Here is a 27,689-nt window from a genome sequence, read left to right on the forward strand (position 1 = left end):
GAGGGAACTTAAGCAGCTTTTATGGGGTGGTGGGGAGGATTGCTGTGACAGGAGTCCAGCACATTTGGTGGAGCCTTGTTTAAAACTTCATCGCCTCCGAGATTGTGCAGGCATTCCCAGTTGGTGCTCCTGCTGCTTCGCTTACAACCTTTCTCCAGCTTACAGGGACTCCTCCACTTCTTTCTGATGTTCTTGTCAGAGGAAAGACACAAGCTGGACATTCCAGACAGTTCTGCTCAATTAGGAAGCTGGGCGGAAGCAGTTTCCAATTTCCTTAACCTAACCAGGACACTTTTCTCAGGAGCTGGAAGCATATGTGTTCTAATGTTCTCCTCATGCCTCAACTGGTAGGTATGCTCAATCCTTGCCACTACTCCCTTAACACCAGTCTAGCACTGAGAAGTGATGAAGGGGAGATGGTTGGGCTGGAGGGGCAGAGAGTTTGGCTAAGAAGTTGATCTTATTTGAACCCCACATATTTGATCCTGTGTCCTGAGGCTATTTTCTGGCAATCCTTCCATTACTGCTTCATATCTCTCTACCAGTGCAAGCTGACTTTCAGGTTGGATTGCAGCCTCCCAGTGCTCATTATGGAGATTTAAAACAGCCATCTTGATAATACAGCTACTCTGGCTGTAGGTTTACCTGTTTTTTCCTTGTTTTAGAAATTCAGGTACGAGCCAGATCTCACTGAGCAGCAGGTTAGGGTCAGCCAGCAAGCTTGAGTGACCCCATTCCTGTACTAGACTATACCTGGTATGCCAGTTCCAGACCTGAATTGAGTGGCTTCATAGCCTGGGTGTCCTCCTGGAACCATCTTTGTCACTTGAGGTCAGGGAGCCTTGGTGGTTTGGAGAGCCTCTCAACAGCTTGGGTTAGTGACCCAGTTATGCCCCTACCTAGATCGATGCTTTGCCCCTACCTAGATGGCTTCAGTTGTCTGTGCTCTGGCAATCTCCTAATTATATTATTGCAGGTGGTCACTGTGGGTTTCCTTTGAATGTGGCCTGCTTGCACTGGCTGTATGTTTCTGAGTTCAGTTCAAGTTGCCAGTTTGACTTAACATGGTTTGGAGCCGCAATACTTGATAAAGTGTGTCTCTTGGCATGAACCCAAATTTAGCATTTGTAACATGCCATTTTTCCCCTAACTAAAATGCTCCAGTGTTCTTGTGACGGAGAACAAAATTGGGGAAGCATCCAAGTGAGCAAGCATTTAAGTAATGAATGGCCTTAGTTACCCTCAAATTCATGTTCTGATTATGATGAAGGGGGAACCTTTTTTGAGACTAAACGATTGTGCCCTAGGAACAGACGGAGGATCATGAAATAGCTCAGAGGGGAGATAAACCTGGATTTAATCCTAAATGGTGCTCAGAAACTAATGTGAGACGTGCAAGTAGTTGAAACATTTGGAGAAGGAAAGATTCTGCAGAAACATTAATTTATGTGGTGTGTTGGAATGTGACAATTTGGACTGAAGGATGATAATGCTAGTATTTGTCTACCTGGTAAGATGGGGAAGGGAACTGTGGGCAGTATCATCCTCTTTGACACTGGTGTCACAGTAAATTACATTGTGCTAGCATAAGTGATCTCTAGCACAATGCTAGGTCAGCACAATGAATTTTCTGGCTTTATCTGTTTAAATATATCTTATTTTAGAAAAGGCCCTTGAAGTAATCCATTGATTTAGGAATCCCATTTTACTCCTTAATTAAAATATTTATAAGATGCCTTTTAGGTTAAGCCACCCCAAGGTGGCATACAGCAAGATTTAAAACTGCAAAGTACAATAAGAATAAAAGATTCCAATTAACAATGAAAACTGGATAGCACCATACACACAATGGCATCTAATGCTGTCCTAACTCTGTTATAGATAGAGGCTTTAGTGCTTGCTTAAAGGCCTGTAATAATTGGACCTTGCATAGTGAACTGCCGGTTGGTCTGTACTGAAGCAAAGCCCCATGTCTTCCTGTTAGATGTTACTTTTCTGGGGAATGCTACGTAGCGTGCCCTCTCTTCCTTTCTCAGAACCATGCTATGCTTATTCACACAAGTTAGTGATGCAGCTTTTCTATTAAATCTAAGTCTCTTACATAAAAATGATTTTCTGTTAACCTTTTCTTGTCTTTTCTATATTTCCCTGAAATAGTTTGCCTATATTATATGTGGAGCAATTTTGTGAAGTTTGCTTCAAGAATTCAGTCTTTGGCTGAAGTTTTCTGCACATATGGTGTATTGGTTTCCACAGTTTTGTAAAAACAAAGTAGTAAATGTGATTGAAGAATTACTAGTATGGCTGCCTCTTCTCACTTCCATAAACATAATGAAAAGCAATTTGGGGAAAATACACACAATGCTAATTAAGGGTTTTAATTTGTTAATCGTCTCAGTTTGATTAGGGACAGATGGTGATTATCAACAGATTCAAATAGACCCCTCTAAGACTGTTTTTAGCAGTTACAATAAACTTGTAAAATAGTTTAAAATGAAGCTAAGCTACACAATATATTATCATTGTATCTAATGCCACCTTTGCTTTTAAAATGTTAATTGATTCTTTTTTACAAGAACATGAGGAGGCATTGGATAGAATTGGTTTTGAACGTGGGAGTTCCAGATGCCTGCCCAGCCCTGAACCCTACCAGGCCTAATCTACATCATATGCTCATTGTAATGTTAAATCAAGAGGACAGAGTGTGTTTGAGATTTTAAATGCAACATGTTCTCCAACCTTCCCCTTCTAGTGGTATTGCTCAGCCATATATAACTAATCCTAAATACAGTTCTTCAATATTTTGGATTTTTCACAGTTTCAACATTGTTCTGAAGATCAGGTTTATCGCTGTAGCAAAGCCTGTGGGTTATACTGGGGGAAATCAGTGGATTGCTTTATAAACAAAGCATAGAAACACAGAAACAGAGCGAGTCAGAAGGGGTCTCCCGGGCCGTCTAGTCTGACCCCCGGCTCCAGCCAGCTCTGCTCACGACATAATTCCTCATACAATTTCTATAGAAAGCCAAGAATCCTCATTTACCTCTTGTGACTTCTGTACCTTGCTTGGGCCACGAGGGACAATGCTGACTTAAATTAAGGCCTATTAGCTATCCTTGGGTTGTATTAAATTAGGGAAGGAAAGAGGTTGTCCCCTGTATAAGAACCAAAATTTAATTTTCTTGACTTTAACAAGATGAAAAATGCAATGGCTGCTTAGCTCCTATGGATTGGATCCAGCTTTAGTCATATTTACAGTAAACCCATAGAAATTATTGAGACAAGTTGGTCATGAGTAACTGAAGCTTAATTGTCATGCTTGGAATAGATGTAATGCTATCAAAGTCAGCAGTCATCACTAACTGTGTTTATGCATGTGTATCCCAGACAGAATCCAATGGCAGGACTTAGGCCCTTGCTGATTCTTTTCTATTCTATTGATTCTACAAATGGTGGGTCCTGCCAGTTGCTTTGTGCAAGTGGGACTGCTTAGGCAAGAAAGGTTTAGCTGTTCCTAGGGGAAACCCCAAAACAAGTGGGAGTTCCCCTAGGAATGCTTGTCATTGGAAAGTGGCAGGGTGGCAGTGCGTCCGTTGACTGGTCTCCTTCCATAATCAAACGTTCTTCTCATTTGGGTTCCCTCGGAAATGCTAAATTGCTATTAAACAAGTGGTAGGGCCACTTGCACGGTGTGATCTGTGGGGCATAAAAGAATTGGCAGGTGCAAAAGAGTCCTATTTGACTCTGCCTCGTATATTCTGTTTTCGAGTCTATTGCCATTTTGGGCAATGCTTATGAATCAAATCATTGCAAAAAAAATAAAAGGTGCTAGATCAAATTCAGACATATATTTTTATTATTATATACATAATAATACACACACACAAACACACAATAATAGTAGTAGTTGAAGCTCCCTGGGAGGCTTACAGCAGAATTGGAATATTGAGAAATGCATGTTTCTAGCAAGTTAATTATTGCCAAAGGTATTTTTAAAATGTTTAGAAGACAGTTATGGTTATAGTCTGAAATTTATTCCAAATTTCTGTTAGAATAAAGGAATGATTCTATGACAACAAACTACCTCTTATCAACACTACTGACTTGGTACAAATAATAATACTGGTGGTGGCAAACACAGCTATTCACCATGGATCTTCCAAGAACCTTGAGAAGCAGCTGTGGGAAGAATTTCCTAATTCCCTAAGTCTGCTTTAACTTGCTTAACCAAAGCATAAAATTCTTTTTAAATGTGAGCCCTGCAGTGTTCATGAGAATGTGGATTCAATTTCCTGAATACCTAAAGGGTTTAGTTCTGAAGATGCACAGTGACTTCTGTTTGAGGTGTTGAAGGAAAAAGAGAGCACAGGGTTTTTAAATGCCTTTCATATCTGTTAACACTTCATACTTTGCTTGTCTAATTTGAGCAGACAATAGCTTATGATGTGAAGGAGCTGTCGCAAGTCTTGAGACTGTAGTTAACAGTAAATATAATATACTGAAACAAACCATGAATTGCAGTTGTCTGGTTTAGACCTAACCATAGTTCATTTTAATAATGATTTTGTCATTCAGGATGATGCAACTAGGAGCAGTTAAACTCTTAACTCCTCTTGGCCACACAGGAGGAGCAGGGGAAACATGTAAGCCAAAGGTTCACTGCTACTCACTTATGTCACACTAAACCAGGCAGTTTGTGGTCCACAAGTTTTAACATACAACTACCATCAATTTAGGCAGCATAGCCAGTGGCATGGGATTGTGGATTATTTAGGCCAAAACACTAGAGGGCCATAAGTCACCCACCCAGCACTAAACTATTTTAGTGTGACTTTTGAATGTAGCCATTGCATCTTACAGTTGAGACTTTTTCATTCTTACTGATTTTTCTTTACTAGTACAACTGATTTCTACATTTTTACTGTGGTTACCTTAGATGACCCATTTACTTTTTCATTAAAGGCCCTCACCTGTCATTTTCAGTGACTATTAATTTTATTTTAGATCCCAGAATCTGAGAAGGAGGACATTGAAGATAAGTTACTACATGCAACTCATAACTTTGGTCCCTCTGATGTAAAAAAAAATGTCTTCTATAGGGTAAGTGAGCAGACAGAGATTGTGATGGTATTTAGTATAAATGCAAAATTTTGTATTGTCATTTTCATAGCTTTAGCATTTCCATTTAAGTGAATAGTGCTGCTATTTCATATTCTGATTACTTATATCCTTAGTTCTCATGTAAAAGATTTGTCTGAAAGGAATTGACTGCTTGATTTACCAGTCTATACACTAACCCAACTTGGCTGTATCTAGGCAGATAAGCATATGAAGTACTTTCCCTGTGTGAAAGTTGAGCATTCGGGCATTAAAACAAATCTTACCCTGGTGAGATCTGTAGAAAGGTTCTCTCTTGAAAAGAATGCTTTTTTGCAGGAAAATGAATCTTGCCCTGGAAAGCATTATTATTTCACAGATGGTTTCTCAACACTCCCAAACATGCCCAACAATGTTCTGTATAAAACTTTGAGCTCGCATATGACTAAGGTAGTTAAGAGCCTAAAGTGGGATATGGCCAACCTCATTTGTGCCTTGGTTCCTACCCTCTTAATATGTCCAGTGATGTGTGTGAACCAACCCATGATCCAATTCTATGTCATTGGGAAGTTGTGTGCAAATATCCCAATTATGTGGGTTCATCCAGTGACCACTGTCTGTTGTAGTGGCTGCTGAAAACAAATCTGTGGCTGATTCCTCAATGGCTGATAGCTCCTGAAAAAATGGGGTTAATTCAATATGTCAATATACTTTTCTGTTTTAAATAGCAGCCAGTTGTGAGCATCTGCCTTTTTGTGAAATGAAAAAAGAAACAACTGATTGGGAAGGCTATGTCAATTTTTGTATCTTGTATGCTACTCTATTGTTAATGCAGTTGGGAAATGACTTTGTGATATCAAAGAGTTATGAGTTGATGTTTTAATTGATAAGAATTGATGTGAGTTTCATATCACATAACTTGAGTTACAAATTGTCTTCATTGGTTTAAAAAAACTTTGTTCTCTTGATTTATTGGATTTATATTTAATTTGGTGGGGTATAATTAAGTTAAAATATCTTGCCCTGGTTCTTTATCAAATATATCTGATTTTTTGGTTCAATTTCAGGTTCCTTTCTGTGATGCTGTGGATTTAGTTCGTGTAAGACAAGTTTACTTTCATGGTGGTTACGCCTATGTGCCTCTGCAGGATTTTCTTGCCATTGTCTTGAACAGTTACAGAACCAAACTGTCGAAAGCCCTGGCAGTAAGTCCCATCCTGCTCACTTGTTCTGTGCTCCAGATTTCTTTTTGTTTCCAGTATATAAGTGGCAGCATTGCATTCTCTTTGAACAAAATGAGTTGGTAGGACGTGGGGATTTAGCTTACTGGATTTGAAAATATGTTGGTCTTTAAAAAAGTATAAACTTGCCATCATTAAGTACCACTTCAATTTTACCATATAATGTACAACTGTAACCGTTCTGCCATTTGGATTTTGTAATCATTTCTGTATTACTAGGAATCAGTTGTCTTTTTTCTTCCCTGTTTATAAACATTTTAGAAACAGGTAGGGTAACAGAGGCAGAAATAGAGATAGTTCTTTTTGAAGATGAGCAACAGCAATTGAGTCAGCTTTTTTACTCCTGCTGGAAGAACAGGCATTTGCCATTAGGGAAGGATTTGACTCTGGTACGCTCTTGTTTACTGCACTTTCAGCAAAGTCTGGGTGGCACCTTTATGTTGATTGGCCAGAATACTGGAAGGTGGAAGCAGTTCATTCCTTATTAAGCAACAAGATAGAGCAATCACATTTCTCCCCTTCCATCTGATATATCTGTAAATATAGTCTAGAGACAACAGATGAATAAGCTTGCTTCGATGACTTGATGAAAAAATAAAGTTCTAGGTAAAGGAAGCTGGTGCCCACAGCTGCCTAACTGATGTCTTGTTGAGATTGTTATGTAATATATCTCAGCAAGTACGAGTATGGAAGCAACCTGGAAGTTGAGAAACCTGTAACTTAAAATGCTTGTTTACTTGTGCAGTTTTAATGTGTATGTCATTGCACATATGTATGTATGGGTGACTTTAAAAGTACTCCTTTGCTTCTCCATAAATACTGAATCATTATTCCCAGTCCTGTTGCCTTTCAAGTCTTATCAGTCCCAGACAGCAGGGTCAAGAGTTATGGCAGCTGTCCTGGGTATCTGGAGGGCTCTGGGCTGGGGAAGGCTACAGTCACTGAACTGAACTGCTCTTGCATCATTTCCTGTATCACACCACACCTCATTAAGATAATCTTGGCATTACGTTTAGGAAGAAATTGGTAGTTGTGAGCCAAATAACATTGACTTAATCAGTTTATTCCTTGTGTGTAGGTACATCATTTGATCTTTCTATTAGAGTCATTTGTTTGTTGGAAATGATTACATACTGCTGAAGAAGTTGAAGTATGTGTGAGATCAAAACAGTGCTGGCCAGGTCTTTGTTAGTTTTTGACCAGTTTAAAATACGTTACTAACTTTCTTATCCCTACTGAATCTTAGTGTATATACCACAAATTACCAGGAACTGGTAATTTTTGAGTTACTAACTGTAATTTTGGAAGCAAATATTTCATATGGGTACAATAGTCTAATATTGTGGCAAGATGAAAGATTCTTGGTATTAAGACATTCTGGTTCTATCTACTGGGCAAAATCCAATTGCATGTAATGGTGTACAAATAAAAGTTAAAGTCTCCCATGCGCTTTGGCAAAAATGGGAACTAAATGTTAATTAGTTCCTATTTATGTATTCATTTGGAAAGGATAAATTAAATGGATTGTACTAAAATGCAGAACAGCTTATTTTCATACTTGCCCCATATCTCTCTCCTGAGAGACATTGAAAAAAAAATGTGCAAATTTCTTGAGTTTAAAAGGTGGTGAGTGGTAGAACTTGCGTATGTTTCTCAGACAGCTTGAAGGTTCTGCCACTAGCTGTTAAATCAAAAATCATGGAAAGCCATATCCAGGGATGGGGAAGGAGGAAGATTAAAAGAGTAGGGGAAAGCTGTGGCAAATGTAAAAGCGTTTGCAATTGTTATTGGGGGCATCAAGCCAGTAATGATTGCTCTACCATGCTGCTTAGACATTGATGGGGCAGACAACACTGGTGATGGCTACAGCTAGCTCAGCAAGATAAGCAAAAGGTTTTTGTTGCTATTGCTGTATAGTTCACTCACCACTTTCTGCAGCCCATTCAGAAAAGTGGGATCGGTAACCCAGGTTCAGATGACACAGCAACACATTTTGGGTCCAACAACCCCAAGAAAAAGCCACAGGTGGTTTGGATTCTTTGCTGCCCTTGAACTAGTCAGCTTATAGTAATTGGTCTAGGCTTGTCACCCGCAGAGGGTTTGTCATATGATGCAAACCTACTCATTGAGTAGAACTGCTGTTTCTTTCTCTGATAGCATTGGTCCTACTATAAGTGAAAATCTCACTATCCATTTGTGTTAGAACATCAAAGCTGGCTCATGCCTGGTTTATTACTCTCAGAAGTGCCACTGTCTAGTCAGCAATCAACTTCCAGCTCTTTCCTCTAGGAAGTATTTCACATTTGGTCTTGCTGAACTTTCATTTTGTCATCAGCCTAGTTGTCAAGGCTCAAAAGCCTAAATTGCTAATTCTAGCCTCCCCAAGCTTTCTATCATTTCTGAGTTTGACTGCTTCCTTTTTTTGTGTGTGAGCTTTTTCAAGTAAAGATGAACAATATTAGTGTGTATTTGATCCTAGCATTCATAGCTCATTGTTGTGTGTTTATAATGTATTACTATCTTTAAAAAGCCCCCAAACACTGAAAAAGAGATGAGATGGTTTCTGAAACATAAACTATAATAGAAAGTTCAACTCAATATTACAGTTCTCTTGTGCCTCCATTAATGGTTAGTGGCTTTGAAGAGGTTCATATATTTAGTTGTTATACTCACAGTCTAGGTTTCTTTGTACTCCACAATTAATTTATTGCTTCAGACCAAAGACTTGATCTGTTGACAGGGACTAAGACCCTGGAATTTTAACTAGGAAGCCTGGGGTTCAAAACTGGCCTCTGCTGAGAACTCACTAGGTGACTTTAGGGTCAGTTTCATCCTATTGCAAACTGTTCTCCTTCTTCTCCTTCTCCTTCTCCTTCTCCTTCTCCTTCTTATTATTATTATTGCTTTCTTCTCTGCCTCCGCCCTAAGGAGAGGGTCTCCACAGACTTAAAACAAAATTAAATCATTTTACAGGGTTGCATGAATGACTTCAAGATTTCAGGATGAATGACTTGGATCTATAGTGTTCTTGCATGTGTGGAAGACACTATCACTTATAAAAGGTGATCCATTCCAATTTCCGTTTGTCCTCTCCTTGCACATCGGTACCCCTATGTGACATCCCATGCTGTTCTAGAGAGTCCTTCTATCTTTGTGGAAACTTATCAAGGACTGTAAGATGTTGTAGTACACAGTGCAGTAAGGAAAATCTCTGAGTGTGACTTGGGTCCAAGTAAAAAGCACTTAGAGTTTAAATGTGCAGTACAAATGCTAAAACAGTTTGACCACAGTTGTTTAATCAAAGCATGCGAGTGGATGTTGGTCCCACTCTCCTGCCCTAATGTTAAAATTAAAATGTGGGTCTTTGCTGGGAAAACTTCAGGGCTTTGCAAATATGTATCTGAATTACCTCATGTTGCACACTTAAAGATAGATAGTACTGCAACTTAAGGTAAAACAAATACTAATGGTTTCAAATTCTAAACCTAATTCAACCCTTATTAAAATACTTTCTTAACTATATTATTTATAGATGGAAACTAACTGCTGTGCACAGCATTGCTTTCCTTGACACATGACTTCCCTGAAACACAACAGATTTTATACAAATCGTCTACTTGTGATGAGAAGACATTAGCAGATCCCAGTTGCTAGGAAACAGCAGAGCACTGAAATAGCTTCTTTTGTTCTTGTAAACTCTGACAGTTTTATACAGTAGAACTTACTTGGAGATTATAGAAAATGTTATAGATCTCTACTTTAAAATGTTGTACAATATAATCTCTAATACAGAAAGTACAGAGGCATTTATTTTGAAGATTGCATTCTCATATTTCTTAAAATGTTTGTAAACATGTATAAAATGTGCTTATGTGCACACTTCATTTATGGAATTTTAAATTTGTTCTTTATTAAATGTATGAAAATTCAAGTGAAAATCTTTACATGTATTCACAAAACTTTTGCTCAAAGTTTCAAAGAGAGTACAATGTGTGCTCTAGTAACCAAACCTATGCCACAAAATAATTTAATATGCTGATACATTGAAATGGTAAATGGAACGGATATAGTTTTAATTTGGGTCCACAATTTTGCTTATCACAATAGCTGTGGCATATAATCAGCTGCTTTCTGGTGAACATCAATGTTGCCTTGGGAATCAGATCATCTCACCCCAAGGAACTTTGATACTTTTATGCCGCAAGTTGGGAGGACATTTAGATCCTCTCTTGCCATGTATTTGTAACATATGGTAAATGCTGAGTCAGAACAAGTCTTTGCTTCCCCCTTAGCCTCTGAGCTGGAGGTGGGTGGGTAAGGTGTGTCAGTGCATACCTGGTGTTTATTAGTATAAAGCAATGTTCATTCTTTCCTGGAGGAGGAACTGGGACTTGTTTTCACATTATGCAGAATGGAATGTCTATCAGTTACAAGTTTGTAGAGGGTAGTCTTTCACCTTGTGCTACATCTTGAAGGCACAGCAAGAGGTCAGGGATAAGAATTATGCATTATTTTATGGTCATCCAAGACCTTCATTAGCAGCTTTTGGGGTATACAAGGGGTTGTAATGGGAGATACAAGTCAAGAAATCCCTATTGTGAGTCTTACCTATGGATTCAAGCAGCTATAATATGTTACATCTTGCATAAAAACAGCCCAAAAAGATAAGATAAACCAATGAGCAATATTTATTACGAATAGAGCATGCAAGGCTGTCAATGTATTCACGTGTAAGCCAGATGCTTCAGAACTGCACAGTACACAATTAGGACAATGCTTTTTATACTTTGTCCCATCCTCTACCTTTTTTTAAGCTCCCTCTTTTCCTAAGGCTAGGAATTTTCCTTCCTCCATTCATAGGTTATCCAAGGATGACCCTTTCAAAATTCAGCTCGAACACTCATCCTTGGCCTGGTTCTTCCTTGTTCTCTCTTTTCTATATGCACAAGTTTTCTCTTTAACCCTGTATTTGTAAGCCCAAGGGAGACACCATCTTCTCCAACTGATGTTCTTCTTCAGTGTGAATACTAAAGTTCAGATCTCCATTCAATCATGGGTGAATCTTGGGAAGCTGCCTCTTAGACTTGGGTGTTTTTATGGGGTTGGTAAAAAAGCTGAAATGCTGTTCTTGCATAGAGTTGTATAATTTAATAAAGTTCTCACCTGATGTATGAGGAGCCAGACCAGCTTGCTAGGATATGCATTTAGCAACCAATTTTGAAAATCTTGAGAAGTGATTATTTAGGAAGTTTCTTTGGAAACTTCTTGTTAATTAGACCTTGTGATTGTCAAGGTTGAAACAACCTACCGGAAGCTTGATATATCTCATCCTGGTGTGGTCTTCCTAAGGCTACAAAATTGTAGGGATTTTGGGGTACCTGATAGGCTGCCATCCATAGCTAGTACATTGTGTTTCGTTTGGTCCATCATGGGTTGTGTAACCTCAGTTATTATTGTGGCTTTCTGGCCTCACAGAAGTAAACTATGCTTTCAAAGTTACATCTAGAAATACAAACATTTTAGCTTCATCTGAAATTACCAGAATGATACTGCTTTCAATAAAATAGCTACTTATATATTTTTAAAAGATTGCTCTGTACAATTACAGCCCCAGCACACATGCAAGTCCATACCTTTATTACTGCAGGCTCCTGACAATGCCTAATGTCTGTGGCAAGTCATTTTAAAAAAATCTTCAATAGTGCTAGATATTGCTTAAAACAAAACCCCTAAGATGTGTTATCTGTAATTAAACAGAGAAAACTCTTCCCACTGTTCATATAAACTGATCTTCCATTTTTTAATTCCATTGCTTCATTTATCTATTTTGTCCAAGAACTTGAAGGATGAGGTGAGAAGAGCTAGGTTGGTTTTTTATGCTTGGCACTATGGAAGGCCTTATTCTTTCTTCTTTATGGAGACTTGAGCAGATCATATCTTCGTGCTGGGTATTGGGCAGCTGTGAATATAAGGATTATGAAGCATGTACATTTGATGTAAATCTTTAAAACAGACAAAATAGTTTACAAGTATCTGCTTTGGTGCTTAGAGGTGGCCATGCTATACTTTTCCATATAAAACAGTGTTTTTACACATTTTTATCAAGGATTTTTCCTTCCCCCACTACTTAAATCTGTAAACATCATCTATCATTGTAGCTTCTGCCAGTAAAATCTGTTTGGAATTGGGAGTGGAATATGCCATTTGTGCAGATGGTGTTCAATAATATTTGATCACCTGAAGTTTCAAACTGTGAAGAAGAAGGCTTTGTGTTGTGGCATTAATATCGAAAATTATGATTAATGAGGGTCTTGTCACTTGAGATTCGTTTCAGGTATTGAGTTCTGAGTGTTAACCCAAAGTAATTCACTGTAACATAAATGGATGATTTTTATAATATGCATATACAAGGTTAGTAAGGTAATAACTTTGACAGTGCAGTATAAAACATGATTAAAATGACTTTGTCCTCTGGATGCATCATGCTGAAGTGCAGCAGAAAAAGTGCTTTCATTTTAGTAAAATTTCATTTAATGTCTTCCTATTATTTCTGTGCCATTTATTATTTTTTCCGATTTGTGATACTATGGAGTAGTTAAAAGATGTTTGGCATTGCATGGGAGTTCAAGGTACTTGCACTATTTTTGTGAAATATTTTAAACAATTTCAGTCACTGTGTAATGGAGTGCATAAATATTATTTCTTGCAAGGCCATTTTCTGAAGTAAGCGGCTGCAACTGCATATGTCAAAACAAAGTCAAGATATGTGTAGAGGAGAAATTGTGTTTTTATAGAGTGGGCATTCAGGATGATTGGAACTGCACATGAATATTTTTGTTCATTTCTACTTTGATGATATTCCCTTTCTCCTGAATACTGTCATCAATGGTGAGTTGTGTTTAAGATCCATAATTTCCCACATGTGGGAAATGTGGGCACTGCTCTCCTCTGGGATGGAGAATTCTTCAAGTAGAATATTTACTTGTTTGGCATTATTCAAGTTGAATTTCTCTGATGCCTTCTTGCGTCATGCTGAGCTCAAGTCAATACTGTTTTACTACATTCGATTTCAGTGTTATAGTAATTTGGTTGGAGTTCAGCAGAAATGACAACTGAGTGAATGGTATTAGGAGATATAATGGAATAATATTGAAGGAAGTAGTATTACCTTATAGGTCTCAAGGAACTGGCCCAGCCTTTATGGATGTGACAGACCAGCATAAGTTGAACCTTCATCTTTTGAGTCAGAGAATTCAAAGAATGAGAGTTCTGCATTTCATCTGAATCTTGTTGCTGATACTGTTATATGAATATATTTTTGCCTTAGTGTTAGTCCCTATGTATGTGCAGGACTTTTTTGGCCATAGTTACAGGAGTGGCATCTCTAATAATTGACTATGTCTTGTAAAATTGCTTACCTTGTTGATGGCAAGCAATATTTATTTATTTATTTAAAACTTTTGTATCTTGTCCAACCACTGATGTCTTGGGACGGCTTACAACAAGGAACAAACAATATAACAAAGGAAAGCAAAGCAAACATAGCACCCAGAAAGTCAAGATAAAACCCCAGTTAAAACCAACTAAACATTAAAATAACAGGAAAATAAAAAGGTTTTCACCTGACACCAAAAAGAATAAAGCGTTGGCACCAGGTGAACCTCTCTGGGGAGTGTAATCAATAGATGGGGTGCCACTTCAGAGAAGGCCCTCCTCTGGGTAGCCACCCTCCTGATCTTCTTCAAGGAGGGCTCCTGGAGCAGGACCTCTGCCTCAGATCTCAAGGAGCAGGAGGACATATAACATGTTCCCAAGTTAGGTAGGGAAATGGGGCCTCCTAGTTGCTGAGCTTAGATTATTCCTTGCAGCTTGAGTTATTCCAGTGGTCTTGTAGCAACTCAGGAGAAAAACCCTTCAATTCTGTTTTATTGGTGTTGTATCCTGTGGACGTATCCTACAAGGTGGTTGTTGCTCTGCTGGTCCCATTGTGCGTGCAGGAGTGACTTCTTGCACAACAAGAGCAGAATCACCAGTTTTCACTTGTTTTGGCATATTTGAGGAGTACAAAAGCCCCATCTTGCAAGTGCACAGCCCCAGTACGATACTAACCTTTGTGTTTTATTGACAGCTTACTCTGGGAGCTACTGAAAAATCCCTAATTTTTTTCTCAGTTTAACAAATGTATACATGTCATGGTAAAGCGGAAATGGATGCCATACTTTGTTAGTGGCTTCTTGCAAAGTGCAAATATGAGCTATTTTAAAACAAGTCCTCATCTATCAAGCTGCAGTTTGATCTTCTTGGTAAAAGACAGACTCAGGTTGCTTCAGCACTTTTTTTTTGATAGAGACTGTAGCAGTATGTTTCAGATTCTCATTGCTCTTTGGGCCTTGCCACACGTTCAGCAGTTAAAGAGGTCATATAGCAATGATGGGGTGTTTTAGGTATTTTGTTGGGTTGTAGAACTTAGAAGAAGCTGTTAGCAAATATGTTCCCCAGAACTGTTGTATAAACAAACCATCTGTTGTGCACAAGCTATTGCAACTCTAATGGATTCATTTGAGTTAACCATCTATTTTTAACTGGTGAAAATATTCACAGATGGCAAGTTGTTAAAGAACAATGTACTTCTGCTTGCCACAGAACTCTTTTGTGAGTTTTATTCATTTAGTTATAGCATTACACTGGTTCAGTTTCCAAATCAGAAGTTAACATTAAGTTTTCATGATTAACTGAAGTAAAATCGCTAAAAGTGGAGTCAGCACTGGAGCTGTCTGTAGTTGCTACCATGATGTAGCAGCAACCCACATAAGTGGATTCCTTCAGTTTTTTTCCCCCTATCATGGAAGCTACTACAGGAGAAACAGCAGCCACCTTGATTATTTCCCATAACAGAGTAAGGTAGAAAGAGAATTTAAACTAGATGCTTTAATTTGAGACTGTACTAAAATGTATGTCAGAATTCTGAGAACCAACATTGTTCAATTCAGGAATGGGGGAATCAAATTAAAAGTAGTCTCTGGATTTGAGAATGGTGGGTCTACATTCACTTTTTAGAATGCTTTGAAAACTAGTCAATAGTTGCTTTTGAAATGTACTGATGTGCTATTAACATAGCAGCTTATGAAAAGGTTGTAGAAGCTGCATGTTTTTAGGTTTAAATTATTCATATCTATTGAATGGAAAAAATAATAGTTTGTTAGTCTTATAATATTGCAATATTTTGACTTTTTTAAGCAGATAATTTAATTAATTTTGAGTAGCACAAGAGGCTTCTGTAAGGTATCAGCCTTTTCTATCCACACATGGATATAAACTGTAGCTGAAGAAACTTGACCAAATAAATGGGCAAGAGGTGTATGCCAGTGTTAACAACCAGCCTTTTTACTCAACTGTAATCATACTGAAGAATGCTTGAACTCTGTAAAGTACTTTGGTTACACACAAATAGGCATGCTAGTAAAAATGACATACATATCCGCTTCTTATTCTACCCTTGATTAAATTGCAACACTTTTATCTATATGCTTAGATTCCTCTATATTACATTACCATAGTTTTTCACTTTATTTGCTTTAAGAGCATCAGTTTTAAGAGTTTAAGGCTGCATCCTATACCCAGTCATATCCCAACAAGCTTCACTGAACCTAGTGGGACTTATTGGTCGCTTGTCACACATAGTCTTCCATTTTAAATAGCTTCATGCTCCAAGCCCTAATACTTTTAAACTTGTGCTATTCCCCAATCTATTTTTGGAAGATGGTGACCATTTTTTTATTGTAGATTGTGAGGCTCATCACAGTTATTGCTGCAGTGTTTTTGTGGTGGCATTTGGAGCAACTTTGTCAAACTGTGTTGGCTCTCAATTTCAAAACTTTTCCTCTTCTTGCAGTCACCTCTTCAATTTTTTCATGTTCATATTTCTTAGGTTTAGCTTTGCAACTGCTTCTAGCATGCAAGTTTTATTAAAAGTCTAATATGAAATTGTCGGTTAAGTATCTTTCAAGTGAGATCAAAGTAAGCTGGAAATGACTTCTTGAAATGAAGCCAGATTTCTTATCATTTTTAAGTGTATTCTTCAGCCAAGTCAATTTTATTCTAAATCAAACTCTCCTTAAAGAATTGGTGTTAGTACACTTTTATATCCTCCTATTTTCATTCTAATGTCATGTAAATGGAAGTATCTCAGTTATATTTTACACTACATTGGTTCAGTGATTTACTAGTGCTTTGTGTACTTGATCTGACTAAATGCAAAAATATTAGGCATTATGGGAGATGTGTGCGTGATTTTTCTTCTCATTTTCAAGGCTTTCCATTATTGAAAAACAGCCAAGGTATTGAAAGCTGCTTTATGGAAGTCTTTGTATATAACATTGCATGAGTGGTTACTGCTACTTACTTTAATACTTGAGAGTTACGTTCTAAAATTGAACTGGCAGCATAGCCATTTTTAAAAGTAAAATTAATTTCTATATTGCAGCATATCATTATCCTCCTGTAACTCCTGCATGTAGGACACAATGGGAAATGTGTTTCTCATTTTACCGTATTTAGTTTATATTCTTAGATTCAATGGAAAGAAAAGCTTTCTAATAAGCTTCGGTAGAATTTGGAGAGATGCTGGCGTTGGTCCACTGGGTGATGATGGACCTTTCTATAGTTGTTTCAATAAAGAAAACTTGGATCCATAAATTGAAGTCATTCCATCACTCATGGAATGGGGAGATCTGGAGATTTAGATCTACAGATATTTTTTCTTGGAAAATTGCTGTAAACTTAAAACATGCATAAAATGTTTTGCTCTTTTTGTTTAATATAAGATATATGCATTGTATAGAAAGCCACTAATATTCATTATAAAGGAATTTTCTAGGTGGTTCATGGGGGTCATTTTAATAGGGTTTGTTGGTTTGTTTATTTAAAAAATCAGAAAATATCTGTGTAGTCCTTTGGATTTTGACCACTGCTCTTGTCCTGAAAGTATATGTACATGAGTAAGTCATTCTTCGACAATTCAGTTTTCTGTTAAACAATTTCACTGCACTAGACAGAGACATTTCTTGCAGTGGAAATTTTTGATTGGTTTTATGCTATATATTTTCCATGATCTTGATGTATTGGGTTTGTCCTGTAAAACCCAGACCTTGGTCTCTGCTCTGAAAGTATAGGCCTTGCTTAGTATTAGTAAAGCGCTGGCCAGTAGTTATCTTGTTTAGCTTGTCATCCCAAAGGGGGGGAGGGGATGATTTGCAGAGACAAGTTTCTTGAGAAATAAGGTAAGATTTATTCCAAAATCCAGAAAACAGAACACAAGCTTGCGGGTGCCGAAAGGGGACAAATGGGAAGAGCCATAGCATTTATACAACCAGCAATCACTAAATAACTCATTGTTCCCTGATTGGAGAGAAGATGCTGCGATTTGTACATGCTCGGCTGTATTCCGTGATTGGTCAGAAAATGCTGCAGCTTGCACATGCTCAGTTAGCTGCACTCCATATAAAGCACGAAGGGGCAACAATCTCAGTGATTGGTTCTCTTTGCTACAGAGGCAGTCCGGAGGGATGGGCAATTCTCAGGGTTCTTGGCTCACAAGTTTCCCCCTTTTTGCTCATCCCTACAGGCCGCCAGCAAGGTAGCTACCTGCATTACACAAGTCTCACCCCCGTGGGGGCGGGCTATAAGCTGGTAAGCATCATTACGCGACTGCCGCTTCTTTAACCAAGAGAGATTAGGCAACCAGGCTGTAAACCATGACCACCAATCTGATACAGCAGGAGAGTAGCTTTTACATACCTGCGCTGTGATCTGGTGGAGTTTGCTGATATCTGTTTCCACAGCCCCACTTTGATTAACAAAATGGCAGCATGTGGTATTGAGCCAGAAACAAAGTCCACCCTCTTTACTGAGGAGATAGTCCGGGGCCAGTTTGTGTTGCATCAGCATTCCCGCTAGGGAATCCACTTCAGACTGTAAGGCTTGCAAACCCTGGCTGGTGGCGTTAGGCGAGGTCTCAAGCTGATAGGATAGACAGCTGAGTTGACGGATATGCCAGGCTACTCCAAGCAGGGGCATCAGCATGACAGCAAAGCGCTCTCCCTCAGTGAGATAGGTGTCATCAGGGTCATATCCCGCCTTCTCCTGATATTCTCGTTTGGCTAGCCTATGCCACCCAAATACTGCATCCCGTGCCTGGGCAGATTGGTCCTTTCCATGGAACTGCATGCGTGCTGGAGCTAGGGTGCCGATGGTGCAAGTGCCATTCCAGAAGGGTGGCAGTACTTTACCTGCCCAAAACCCACAAAGCCAGTAAAGACCTGGAGGGAGGCCATATAGGTATGAACCTTTACTGGTGGCTGCCTGATCTAGGATACTCAGGACCGAAGACCCCGAGCATTGGGGTGGGGGGGGAAGACGGTCTGGAAGGATGGGCAATTCTCAGTGTTCTTAGCTCACAAGCTTATTAGGTATTGTTTTCCAGAGGGTCCTGAAAGAGGTGGCCAAAGGATGGACACTTAGCTGTCCTTTGTTTTGAGAGGATCCACCTTATCGAACCTGTGATGCTACATCCTATCATTTTGTAGAGTAGAGTACGATGATGGGAAGCTGTATATGATATACATTTCGACTTGCTAACAAGGTAAACAAATACATTCACACCGCTTAGGTCATTGCACCAGTGTAACAGTCATCTCTTTTCTCACAGTTAAGCTATGTAAGCTGCCTATTTTCCTTTGTGTATTGTTTGGACTGATACTTCTGTGGAGGCTTTTCTGACTGTCTGCTCCAGCAGATTGGTCTACCTTGTAGGCTAGTCCACACTATAAGTGCTGTAAGTGATTTGCTGCTAAATCCTTTAAAAACTATCTAACAATTTGCCTGTTGCAACAATAAAGTGTCCTTGTAAGCAAACCTGGACCTAGCATATCAATTCCTTGGGATCTTTCAGACGTTTAGCCCATGGCTGGCATAACACACCTGACTAATAGATTTCCATACCCTCAGACCTGGGTTTGCTACTTAGTGTACTTGCAGATTTTCTGTTATGCTTGAAGGTGCATGGCTTTAAGAACAACATCAGCAACAACTGTCTTTCACTTGCTCCTCAAAGTGGATAGATATGCTTCAGGCCTGAGTTTTTCAACACATGAGTTGTTTCTGCTGATTTCTCTTAAGGGTGTTGTCAATGCAAGCGATCTGTGACGCTTGCCAGTCTCTTGGGTATGATACAATTCATCTTATTATGAGTCTTGCCTGGTCAGTAACAGCTGAAATGCCACAGATTTTTCCCACTGTTTCATTTTTTTCTTAAACTTCTTTCAACTTAGCTGTGTTATCTTAGAGGTTACAAGTTGTCTAGACACACACAGTAAGCGGTCTTAATGGAGAGAAAGCAGAATGAGGCATCAATTGAGCTTTCTTTAATAGTGTAAGGCAACATAGAATCTTACTTAGGAGAAAGTACTTACTTCCCCACTTACCTAGGAGAAAGTCCCATTGAACACTATAGTACTTATATCTGAATAAACATACATAGGAATCTGCTATATACCCTGCATGAATGCTAATATCTTCTAGCTACTTTCTTGCGGAATACTTCCTGCATGCAAAAAATGCTGCATCACTGATGAAAGTTATACTGTAAAACCAAAAATCTGTTAATATTCTATATGACAGATTGCTGTAATATCTATTCAAAATATCTCTAGTCTAATGTTTAATTTAAAACATCTCTTCCTTGAAGTGGATTATAAATTAAATTATGAGGGCTGGCAATCCTTGTCTCAGCTGGACTTTTTTATATATCACGAAAGAAATTGTCCTATTGTATCCTCCTGCAATGAGATAAATAGCTTGCTGGGCCATAATAATTATTTCTTGAACTAAATCAAGTGAGTTAGCATTCTGGTTAGTCTCATAACTTACATACAGAGACAGAATTACTACTATGATTTCCAAGTACATGTCTTTCTAATTTGTAGCTATACCATTATTTAAATTTACTTTTCTAGGTAGTGAATGCTTTCTGGAAAGTTGAAATAAATGACCCATGCTTTCTATCCCCACACTGTTTGCTGGGTTAAGTATCCCTTCTTCTCAGTGCATTTATTTTTAAGGGATCAAAAACCCCACAAAAAGACCCATAACCAGTTTTAAAACTTCACAGTGCCAGTCTGTTATGTTTGACTGGTTCACAAGATCATTTTATTTTCATGTGCACAGAAAATATGAAAATGAAATTGTATGTATTCCATGCATTACTATCCCAATTAAAGAAATTTATTTCCTGACAGCACTTCTTTGGTAATTCAGAAGACTTTCTGCTGCATTGAAGGAGTTGATAAAATAGTTTTGTCTTCCTTTCAGCATTTATAAGAGCTACTCTTCCCTGTTAAGTTTCTAAAATGCAAGTCTACCCACTGCTTACCCTTATTAAAGCTGTGATTCTATTGGTTTTCTGTGTTGTGTTACCTCACCACTTGGTAATTTACTTAGTTACTTGCTTTATGCTCTTTTAGCCAACCTTTCTACATAAAATTGCAAAGGAGCACACATTAGAAGTATAAATCTAAATACTAAGCACCATTATTTTAAAAAGCCCAAAGGTACAATAAAACATAAAATGATTAGAATTATTAGAGAGAAGATGTTAATCAAATTGTTTTCTGAGTAAAAATGCCTTTTTCACCTGTCTAAAAGTGGAAAGTCTGATTCAGTCAGGAGGTTTTTTGTAACCATGGCTGCACCAGTGAGGAAGCCCTGGCAAGGACCTCCAGTGTAAATTTGTCAAGAAAAATAGATATTTTGAGGGCAAGCAAAGTGATAAGGCAGGGAAAAAAGATGAAGCATCCTCTGGCTCTATTTTCTCCAACTTGCTTACTTGCAATGACCCTAATTCAAGGTGCATTGTTGAAGCAAGGAACAATGAGGGATAACTGAAAAGCAGGAAAGGGCTGAATAGATCCTAGTTGGATTTGATAACTGTATCCCATTGTGTGATGATGTGTACAATGATGGAAGAATCCTATAAAAAGCTAGATCCTGTTACAAGATTCCATGCACCTTTTAAGAAATATTTAATTTGCCATGTTTCTTAAATAATTGTGCTGGAACCAAGAGATTCATTTGGATGATTCATTTCTTATATCAGTGGTTGCTTCAATAAAAAACTATGTAGTTTTAGAATATGCAAAGCATATAATCTATTAACAAGTAATCTAAGACCATATCAGCTTAATTAAAATGTATTCTGGAGTATGAAAGTTATAGTATCTGGCATTTCATCATTTATAGTTCCTTTCACTTATTAGTAATCTGGTCATTGTGCATTATTTGAATTCCTTTTAAGTACATAGCTACTATTGAGCAAAGAAATGCTACTGATTAACTATATTATAAACCAGGCATGCAATTGGTATCTTTTATCTGATGCTTAATGGAAAGAAAATGTTAATTTAGGGTAATGAAATAGGCCTCCAAGTATGGTGGGTGAATAGACCATTAGGTTAATTAAAATGAGGATATGTATCACTGCTGTAGTGGAACTATCATTTTGAAGGAGACAGTTTCATTTAGTGCTTGAATAGTGAAATTCAGAATATCTCTCTTACAAACTGGATTTACGACACATAAGAACAAGATAAATGGCAAGGGCAATTCAAATTTCTATTCATTTACTTTTACCTGCCTGCCATCACTTGTCAGTCTTGACTGCTTGTCACATAAAGGTGAAGATTTATCCAGCCTTATTTAAATCAATTAAATGCAAATTGTGTTGCTTCACTGTCCATCATGCAAGCAGCAGGTTCAGTGCAAGAAGTGTTAAAGTTGTGACAAACTGCATACAGGAAAACTCTCGAATCTATTTTAATGACTCTAGTTGAAGACCATTGAGAGATTGTCATGCTTGCTTAGTTTTTTTTTTTTTTTACATTGCAATCAGTTTAAAGATATTTCTGGAATAGGAATGGGTTGCATTGATATTTAGTTCATAGTCATGGTATTAACTTTTTACAATTTAAAATCGCTACAACTGAATAAGAAATTGTGATGTCAAAGAATAGTGGGTGTGGGGAGAAGGCTCAATATTAAGAAAAATCAAAGAATTGAATTAAATTTCAAGGTCAGTTCTCATAAAACCAATAACAACAGGTTTAGTATTGTTAGAAGCCTTGTAATGACTGTCACAGCTATTTATACATAGTTAAAATGTAGCTTCACCCTCAGTAATGTCATCTGTTTTTTTATACTTCTGTTAGCCCTTGGATTTTAGTCCTAGTGTGCTGAGTAAAATTATTCAGGAAGCTTTTGCATTGAGGGAAGGTAATTCCATTTTCTCTGCCATGCAGCCTCGTGCCCTGTGTTCCATGCTATCCTAGAAGGTCTGTCATTGCGTAAGAGGCACTTAAGAAGGGCATTGGGACTGCAGCAGGATGGAGATGGGAAATCTATGTTGAATGTATGGAACTATGCTTACAGTTAGCTCAGTCCTGCTGAGTTTGAGAATCTTTTTTTACTTCTAAAGTAGAAGTACTTCCAAAGTAGATGTAGAATGGATGGGCAGAAGATAGATCTCCAGATGTTTCCAGATGTTTCCAATTGTTCCTAGAAGCCCCTGCCAACATGGCCACTAACCAAGTTTGCTGGGAATTTAAGTAAAAAACAATTGGAGATCTACTTTCTGCCCACCTCTAGTCTAGCAAACAACTGGTGAATAGTGTTACTTGGGCCATGATACTACTTTATAAGGGATTGCTTCATATCTTCTACCCATTCTAGATGGTATAAGATGGAAAAGCAGATTTTGATGGTGTGCATGTGTGTGTTTATTTCTTTCATTAACGGAGTAGCGCTTTGACAATTGTGTAAAATGCTGATGAGTAATGTTTTTACACATTTTGAACATTTAGGTTAATGTACATTTGAAAAAATAACACTATTTTGGGGGAAGGTTAGTTTAGATGATTGAATGGCAATGTTACATTGAAAAGTAAAGCAACATACATTAGCAACCTTTCCCATGTTGTTTTCTGTTGACAATTTGTTATCTTGACTTTAAAGAACAGATAATCCTTTTGGCAAATAAGCTTTCATTAGACTCTGGTTCCTCAAATAAAATATAGTATGCATCAGAGTGCTTTTGAGGACTCTAGCATTTAACAGGGATTTTTTGTTTTTTAGCTTGTCAATTGTCTGTGACAAATATTTGAGTTTTTTCAGCAAAGATCACATTGACCTTGTAACACTTTGTGTTTACTGCTACCTGTAGCATTTTTACTGGGAGCAATGGTAGATGATGGTCCCTTGCAGCTGCCAACAGATGTTTATGCATTAATGTTACTAACAGCTGAATGATAAGTTCACATAGTCATAATGATTCTCTAATTCAGGCTATTATTAACAGTAGTCCTTATTTTTGGCCCATAGTGATAAGGCAGCCAAGAAATGCTGTGCAAATCTCGAAGGAGAGTGGGCAAGAATCAAAGCTTCAAATTGAATAAAATGTGAGGCTAGATGTAGCAAGTATCTTTTAAAGGGTTGGATACAGAACTTCATGCAGATGGCATAACTCATCTGATGATGCATTTTACTGGCAGAAGATATGTAGAAGGGAACACTTTCAACAGCAGCCCCCTGAAAATCTACTTTGGAGGTTTGAGGGCTGACTGAAACAGTGGGCAAGGGGGTGGGGGTGGGCTGAGAGCAAGATTGGCCAAAAGCACTGTTCTACTGGTGGAAGCATTCTGTACAAATACTGATCCTATGAATAAGCCTGTCTGAATACAGAAACATAGAAATAGAGCAAGTCAGAAGGACCCTCCCGGGCCATCTAGTCTGACCCCCAGCTCCGCTCATGATATGCCTACCATGTGCATGTCCAGCCTATTCTTGAACACCCTCATTGATGGGGCTTCAACCACCTCCTGTGGAAGCCCATTCCATATCCTTGGGGTCCTAACTGTCAGGAAGTACTTCTTGGCATCCAAACTGAACCTTGGTTCCCTGAGTTTGGCTCCATTGGAACATGCCCTGCCCTCCTCTGCAGGGCAAAGCAGGTCTCTACCCAACAGATCCCCTTGGAGTCTCCTCTTCTCCAGGCTGAAAAGACCCATTCCCTTAGTCTCTCCTCATACATCTTTCCCCACAATCTGGCCACTGTTCTTGTGGTCCTGCGCTGCACTGACTCTAACCTGGCTATATCGTTCTTGTAATGTGGAGCCCAGAACTGAACACAATACTCCAGTTGCGGGCGCACCAGAGTCGTATAGAGGGGTAGTAATACCTCTCTTGATCTAGAAGCCACTCTTCTGGCTATGCAACCAAGGATGGTGTTCACCTTCTTGTCTGTCGTGACACAGTACTGACTCATGTTTAACCTGCAATCAACCAGTACCCCAAGATCCCTTTCACAAGTGCTGCTCTCCAGCCACTTGTCCCCTAACCTGTACTTATGACACCCATTCCTATGCCCCAAGTGCAAGACCTTGCACTTATCCACGTTGAATGCCTTCCTGTTGTCCCCTGCCCGCTTCCATAGTCTGTCCAGATCCTTCTGGATCTGGAGTACCTGCCCCTCAGTTGTGGCCACTGCCCCTGTTTTAGTACCATCTGTGAAATTGATCGGCAGACTGGTCATCCTTCTTCCATGTCGCTGATGAAAAGATTGAACAGGATCAGTCCCAGGACAGAGCCCTGGGGGACCTTGCTTGTCACTGGCCGCCATCCTGATGATTCCTCACTAATGGTTACCCTCTGCTTTCATTCAGTCAACCATGCCCTAATCCATTGGACAGTGCATTGGTCTATCCTAAAACTCCTCAATTTCTCTACCAGGATATGTGGCACTTTGTCAAAGGCATTGCTGAAATCCAGGTAAATCACACCCACTGTGTCCCCTCTGTCTAGCCACCTCAAAACCTTGTCATAGTATTTCCACAAGGTTTGTCTGGCAGGACCTGTTTTTGCGGAAGTGAGCTTGCGTGGCCTCCAACATTCCTTCTCTAGCTAGGATAACTAGATCTCTCGCTATTATGAGCCTTTCCATTGTCTTTCTTTGTCGTGGCCTCTGTGCATCACACATATGGGTGTTGTGCATATGCAGTGTCTGTAGCTGGGAAGATTTGAAAGCTAAATGGTGTTGGTGGGAACTCTGCGCTCCCCCCCCCCATAATATAAGAAAGCGGAGTGCCCACCATTTCCCCAGTCTTCTTGCGACTGCCATTCACTGTGCCTCGGCCTTTCGACTTCCAGTCCGTAGCTATATTGTTGTATCTTGATCCTTTTTGAACCATTGCTCTTCTGTCCTCTTAGCTTTCTTGTTAAGATTTACAAGTTATTCACCCTCCCTGTTAGAAGTTTCTTCTAATTCCCCCTCTTTTTCCCTGTTTCCCCAATATATATATATAAGTTTATTCTCTTCTTACATTTCTTGACTTCGCTATCTTCTCTTTTCATCTCAATGGCTCAGCATGTGACTTTCCGCAAGTGTTCTCAGTGTGGGGCCAAGATGTCCCCCACTGATCCGCACAACCTGTGCCTTCCCTGCCTTGGAGAAGGTCACAGGACCAATAAGTGCGGCCATTGCCAGGCCTTCACCAAGCAGGCATGAAAAAAACCAGGAGAACCGCCTGCACAAGCTTCTCTGGGACCAGGCTTTGGTCACATGTAATCAACTGGCAACCCAATCCGCTGTGCAGACCTCCTCTTCGGCTGTTCATCCACCCCACCCATCGGCTGATGGAGCTACTCTGCTGGAGGGCAAACGCTCCTCTAAGTCTCCTCACAAACAAAAGGAGAAGAGGAAGCACAGCGGATCCAACAAGTCCTCAGGCCATAAGAAGTCGAAGAAGGACAGGGCAGACAAGACAGCTCATAAGTCCAAGAAGGCTGCCCAGCCCCATCAGCGTGATTCGGGATCGTCTGCCCTGTCCGTCCTGACGGCCACATCGCTGCCTACACCGACTGGCCTGGCTTTTCAACTGGCTATGCAGGTAACCTCACCAGGGTTCCCGCAACAGGTCGCTCCTTCAGTTTTGTCTTCAGCAGATCATCTGGAGGCCGCCCTACTGGGATTGATTTCCAACGAAGAGATTCAGGACTCTCCTCCGATGGCTCCTCCGATGGCACACTCACCCACCTCTCAGCCTTCACCTGAGGTTTCTCCAAGGGCCCCACCTAAGCAGGTGCAGCACCAGCAGCATGCTTCTGTCTATCCTTCCAGAGACTGGGTGCAAGCGCCATATCAATCTGCCCATCGTGAACCATGGGACAACTATGCACCCTATGGATATTATCCATCGGTACGCCAATGTACACTGTCTCTGATCCTGAGGGACACTCCATCAACATCTGCAGCAGTTCAGACTAGGCACCCTTCCTCGCCGGCCAACTCCTCCTCCAGTCCTCGTCTCCATTACTCCATTTGGATTTGGAGGAATCAGATGTAGCATTGTCCTCACCAGATGCAGTGATCACTATGCAAGGTCCCAGCTCACTCGAGGAGTCGTATTCAATGTTTCGAGAACTGATGGCAAGGTTGGCTAGGTCACTGGAGATCGAGGCCTAGCACCTCTTTGATCCCAGTACTGACAGTTTCTATAATATCACGAAGAGAGAACAATCCACCTCCATCATTCTGCCAGTCATCACGGTGCTCCACCAAGTGATGATGGAATCATGGAAGTTCCCCAACCAGCCGCAGCCGACTTCACGGCAATACGAATCTATATATCCAGTTTGAGAACAGGATATTCCATTTCTCTTGTGTCACCCAAAGCCGAACTTGATCGTCGTAGAGTTGTCCCAGGGTTGTGAGTCGAGAGAACATTCCACTCCTCGTGACAAGGAAGGACGGAAGATCAACATGATGCCCCACCATATTTACACCGCCACAGGTCTCGGGCTCCGGATCTCCAATTATGAGGCGATGCTGGCTCGCTATTAGTATTTCCTCATGCAGAAACTGGAGAATATTACAGCGTTGCTCCCAGAACAGCAGCAGGACCTGGCTCGCATCTTCACCAAGGAGACGATGCAGGTGGCGATTCAATAGCTCTCTACGGCGAGACATCATATCGACTGCGACTCGAGGGCCCTCATTGATGTTGTAGCCCTCCATCACCATGTTTGGCTCCAGAACTGCAATTTTCCAGATAAGACCAAGCACCGGATAGAGAACATGCCCTTCAACAGCTTGGGGCTGTTCAACACCGGGACGGACCACAAACTCATGACCGTCCACGAATCCTGCATTACAGCACTGTGTATGGAAGTTCCTAACCAATCCAGACGTAAGTAGTCCTGGTCCCATCCCTCTTACCGATATCAACCATACCCTCAGTTCTCTGTCTG

The 27,689-nt window shown here is 39.6% G+C and overlaps 1 protein-coding gene across 5 annotated transcripts in view; it reads left to right on the plus strand.

Annotated features, from left to right (window-relative positions):
- The window catches only part of PRIM2 (DNA primase subunit 2), a 94,093-nt gene that overhangs the window by 11,199 nt on the left and 55,205 nt on the right, over positions 1-27,689 (plus strand). For all 5 annotated transcript variants that reach the window (XR_006413902.1, XM_044422094.1, XM_044422095.1 and 2 more), the window contains exons 6-7: positions 5,005-5,100; positions 6,165-6,302. Coding sequence is in view for 4 of the 5 variants with exons in the window: in XM_044422094.1 (XP_044278029.1) it covers positions 5,005-5,100; positions 6,165-6,302 (234 nt within the window). In the remaining variant the exon portion in view is untranslated. The remainder of the gene's footprint in view (positions 1-5,004; positions 5,101-6,164; positions 6,303-27,689) is intronic.

Source organism: Varanus komodoensis, unplaced genomic scaffold, assembly GCF_004798865.1.
Source record: "Varanus komodoensis strain SLA01 unplaced genomic scaffold, ASM479886v1 scaffold12, whole genome shotgun sequence".
Taxonomy (NCBI): domain Eukaryota; kingdom Metazoa; phylum Chordata; class Lepidosauria; order Squamata; family Varanidae; genus Varanus; species Varanus komodoensis.